The sequence below is a fragment of the Triticum aestivum genome, chromosome 5A (assembly GCF_018294505.1).
Source record: "Triticum aestivum cultivar Chinese Spring chromosome 5A, IWGSC CS RefSeq v2.1, whole genome shotgun sequence".
In the NCBI taxonomy this organism is placed as follows: Eukaryota; Viridiplantae; Streptophyta; class Magnoliopsida; order Poales; family Poaceae; genus Triticum; species Triticum aestivum.
The window spans coordinates 391,104,431-391,109,118 of record NC_057806.1 but is presented as its reverse complement, the minus strand read 5'-3'; the positions used below and the strand labels follow the sequence as shown (position 1 = coordinate 391,109,118).

The window sequence follows — 4,688 nt, the reverse complement described above, 5'->3', positions numbered from 1 at the left end:
GCGTGACAACACCAAAACCGGTCAAAACCGTGACCAGGGATGAATCTTGTCCGGTTTCAGTAGTTAAGGGTGCAAGTTGTCCGGTTTTGGAGTTAAGGGACCAAATCTAGACTTCACGAAGAATTGAGGGATGAAAAGTATACTTTTTTCTAAAAAATAACAGGAGTGTTCTTATATTGGTCACTGGTGACACCTCTAGGAGGGTTCCTCACTTGTTCCAAATAACCATCCCAATGGTTGCACATCTCTTGAATTAAAGAGTTTGGTTGGATTTAAGCCAAGGTTATGATGGAACCCTACTCGATGCGCCTCCAATAGTATGCACTCGTTTGATCTTTCCGATGGATCGCATCGAGAGTAATATCCTGCCATGCCCTCAAAGGAGCAGCATCCTCACTCCTGGTGTAGTTTACGATCTGAATTCCTTTCTTCCTCGAAGAACCGGAGAAATGAGATTGATCCAATTCGTCATATTTGTCCTCCTCATTCAATTGCTCAAACTGCAGGACCGACTCACCAACAAGATCAAAATCATTGGCCACAACCAAATCATCCACCATACTATTTAAGAATGATTTGTTCTTGACCGTGCTCCCAAATGCACAAAAGCATCACTACACACAAAGATCCACCATTATTTCACTGCCAAACTACATTCAAATGAACCTATCGAAAGAAAAGACAGGTAAGAGGTTTTCTTTACCAACTAGGAAAATCTATGAATGTATTGGAGTTGGGTAGACATCTGAGTTTCACCCGCCACCAAGACGAAGGGGTGAGCGGAAGGGATGCTGCCCGTCGCAGCCGCCTTCTTACCCCGGTTCTTCGATGGGACACGTTGCAATGCATGTGGAGAAGGCACACGTCAGCACTAGTGACAATACCAGTGGCGTGCAGACTTGTGCCTCGTCACCATTAACTTGTGCCGGACACTTGGTGTCACACACTTGTGTCGTGTGAAAATGCAGCCACGCCACCAGTAACCTACCAAATATACCCACACCATCACTATTTCGAAAAAAACCGCATTGACATGGATTGAAATTGACGCATCACTTATGAAGTCAGTCTGGTGGCATTTCTGCACTAATGTTGGGCCAGCGGAGAGCGGGAGGTGATGTGTAGGCAGGGAAGTCGCGGGAACCGGCTTCAAACCAGAGGAATGTGACATGGGAGTCGGGATAGAGTCCATGGTGTTGTCGGCGGGGACTGCGGGTGCTAAAGACGACGCTATGACGAGGGAGGGAGGAGGCGTCACACGATGAAAGAAGAGTGGGGAAATGTCGGTCGGGCCAAACCTTTTTCAGGATGAAGTGTGCTCCAAAAACACCCTTCAAATATGGAGGCGTGCAGGCTCGGTTTAGAGTGATCTCCAAAAACATGACGATGGAGCTCGTAACGACTCTGCTCGATTGATTTTGGGGGTCAAAATATTACACCGGCGGTTATTTACGGTGATTATCCACACACGACAGCTCTGCTGGAGGAGCTCCAACACGAGTGGCTGGGGCGACGCATGCAACGAGGACACAGTCTGTAACACTCTTTGGGAACTTGATATGGCATCCGCACATTCTGAACTGCCTCTTCGTTACACCGTATCTGTCGCTGAGTAGTGCCGAGTCAAGTGAAACTGACAAATTCACCGGTTACTCTGCAGTGCGTGCTTATATATGTGGGATATTTACCTCCATCTGTCCATTCACTAACGCATCTCAGTCAGTACGAGTAACTGAGAGGGAGTGACAATGAGGAATTTCGTCGAGAAACTGGTGCTCTCTTTGCTATGGATCTCGCTGCTCCAAGGTCAGTTGATGCCTTGATGGTGATTAATTTTATGTGCCCGTACGTTAATTAACGTGAATATGGGCATGAAACGCACGGTCACCTCGCTGACGTGTGTCTGTGTTGATGCAGGGTGCATTGTCCAGTCTGTGGAATATGATCATACGGCTAGTATCGAGGCAAGTCACGGCGTTCCTGTTGAGTCTTTCTGGTGTTGTTTGTCTCGATCTTGATCTGTGCATGCATGCATGCAGCCTCCAAAAACGAAATCTATAGTTAGATCGATATTGTTGTGTGACAAAGAAACAACCATCAGTTTTCATAATTCGTTTACAAGCATGTCGTTGTGGTTTCAGTGCCTGGGTGATCCGATGAAGCCCCTCTACAAAGGCGGCATCATCCAGAACGGCGAGTTCAACAACGGCCTGATGGGGTGGTCGACGCGCCGGGACATCAAGGCCGGCGTCAGAAAGTCGGCCTCCGGCAACAAGTTCGCCGTGGTGCAGGGCGCGAGCAGCTCCCCGTTGGGCAGTGGCGTAGCCAGCCCAATAAGTCAGGGTGGTCCACCAATAGAAATATTTACATAAGTTTATTTATTTTCAAAGAAATATATTTTTAATACACTATGGGGAAATTCCAGGGTGGTCCATGGACCACCCTGGCCACCCCCTAGCTACGCCACTGCCGTTGGGCACCGGCGCCGTGGCCGCCTCGCCGTCCCACAGCGTCTACCAGAAAATCCAGATGAAGGGCGACACTCACTACTCGCTATCAGGTATATATATACATTCCATACCGAATGTACGTAACGTACGTAGGTGTGCATGATGCAGTGCATGTGACCAAGTTCATCTTGGTGTTCCGCGTGTGCAGCATGGCTGCGGGTGTCGGCCGGCACGGCCCACGTGCGTGCGGTGGTCAAGGCCCCCAACGGCGAGAACATCACCGCCGGCGCCATCGACGCCCAGTCCGGCTGCTGGACCATGCTCAAGGGCGGCATGACCGCGCGCGCCTATCACTACGGGCAAGGCGAGGTCTTCTTCGAGAGTGACGCTCCGGTGGACATCTGGGTGGACAGCGTCTCCCTGCAGCCCTTCTCTTTCGAGGAATGGAACGCCCACGCTCGCCAGTCCGCCAACAAGGCCCGCCGGAGCACGGTGAAGATCGTCGCCAGGGGCCCCGACGGGCAGCCGATGGCGAACGCCAACGTGAGCATCCAGCAACTCCGCGCCGGGTTCCCGTTCGGCAACGCGATGACCAAGGAGATCCTGGGCAACCCGGCGTACGAGAAGTGGTTCTTCTCGCGCTTCACGGTGGCCACCATGGAGAACGAGATGAAGTGGTACGGCACGGAGTGGGTCCAGAACCAGGAGGACTACCGCACCCCGGACGCCATGCTGGCGCTGGCCCAGAAGTACGGCGTCAAGGTGCGCGGGCACAACGTGTTCTGGGACGACCAGAGCTCGCAGCTCAAGTGGGTGATGCCGATGAACCTGAACCAGCTCAAGGCGGCCATGCAGAAGCGGCTCAAGAACGTGGTGTCGCGCTACGCCGGGAAGCTCATCCACTGGGACGTGGTGAACGAGAACCTGCACTTCAACTTCTTCGAGACCAAGCTCGGCCCCAGCGCGTCGCCCATGATCTACCAGCAGGTCGGCCAGATCGACCACACCGCCGTCCTCTTCATGAACGAGTTCAACACGCTGGAGCAGCCCATGGACCCCAACGGCACGCCCACCAAGTACGTCGCCAAGATGAAGCTCATTCAGGGCTACCCTGGCAACGCCGGCTTCAAGTTCGGTGTCGGGCTCGAGAGCCACTTCACCACGCCCAACCTCCCCTACGTCAGGGGCGCCCTCGACACGCTCGCGCAGCTCAAGCTGCCCATGTGGATGACCGAGGTCGACGTCGTCAAGGGCCCCAACCAGGTCAAGTTCCTCGAGCAGGTGCTAAGGGAAGCCTACGGCCACCCGGGCGTGCAGGGCATCGTCATGTGGGCCGCGTGGCACCCCTACGGATGCTACGTCATGTGCCTCACCGACAACAGCTTCAAGAACCTACCCGTCGGCGACCTCGTCGACAAGCTCATCGCCGAGTGGAAGACGCACAAGACGTCCGCCGCCACCGACGCGAATGGAATGCTCGAGCTCGACCTCGCCCACGGCGATTACAAGTTAACGGTGGACCACCCTTCGCAGACGACGGCCGTGTCCCACACCATGACGGTGGATGCGGGGTCAGCAGCCTCCGAGCACATCATCAGTGTGAAGCTGTAGGAATATACTATGAGACTTATTTAGCCACGTAGAATGGTTGGTAAAATAAGGCGATCATAGGAATTCTTCTTTTATGTAGTTCCACGCCAACTAGAGAATGCAATAAAACTTGTTATATTTTCTTTTTCACTACCATCAGATAACGGAAACAAATAGTAAAATAAAGGAACCTCCCCATGTTAGGAATGGAATAGAAAGGGAACTTGTTATATAATGTAGTATTGATATCTCTGGCATTTAATGTTACGAGGTCTTAAAGAAATTATGGGGTGATAGAATAAAAGTAAAAATTAAAAAATTGTGAATACAAGGAAGAATCCCGTACAACAAAGATAAATGTCAATCTTTCTTGTTAAGAGCGGTGACTGGTTGCTACTCCCTCCTTTCATCTATATAAGGCCTAATGCATTTTTCAAGGCTAACTTTGACCAAATGTTAGAGCAATAATATATGACATGCAACTTACACAAAACACACCGTCAAATTCATGTGTGAAAGGAGCTTTCAATGATATAATTTTCACATTATGCATGTCATGTACTATTAATCTTTTCAATAGTCAAAGGCGGTCTTAAGAAACGCATTAGGCCCTATATAGATGGAAGGAGGGAGTACTAGTAATTGTGC

General features: G+C 51.1%; 1 protein-coding gene across 1 annotated transcript; it reads left to right on the top strand.

Moving 5' to 3' along the window:
- The first annotated feature begins 1,650 nt into the window (after nt 1-1,650).
- LOC123103550 (endo-1,4-beta-xylanase 4) lies at nt 1,651-4,190 on the top strand. The gene is made up of 5 exons (XM_044525168.1): nt 1,651-1,806; nt 1,918-1,964; nt 2,142-2,306; nt 2,470-2,560; nt 2,659-4,190. The coding sequence occupies exons 1-5, from the start codon at nt 1,749-1,751 to the stop codon at nt 4,059-4,061; spliced, it is 1,764 nt and encodes a 587-aa protein (XP_044381103.1). The 5' UTR covers nt 1,651-1,748; the 3' UTR covers nt 4,062-4,190.
- The last annotated feature ends 498 nt before the right edge of the window (nt 4,191-4,688 follow it).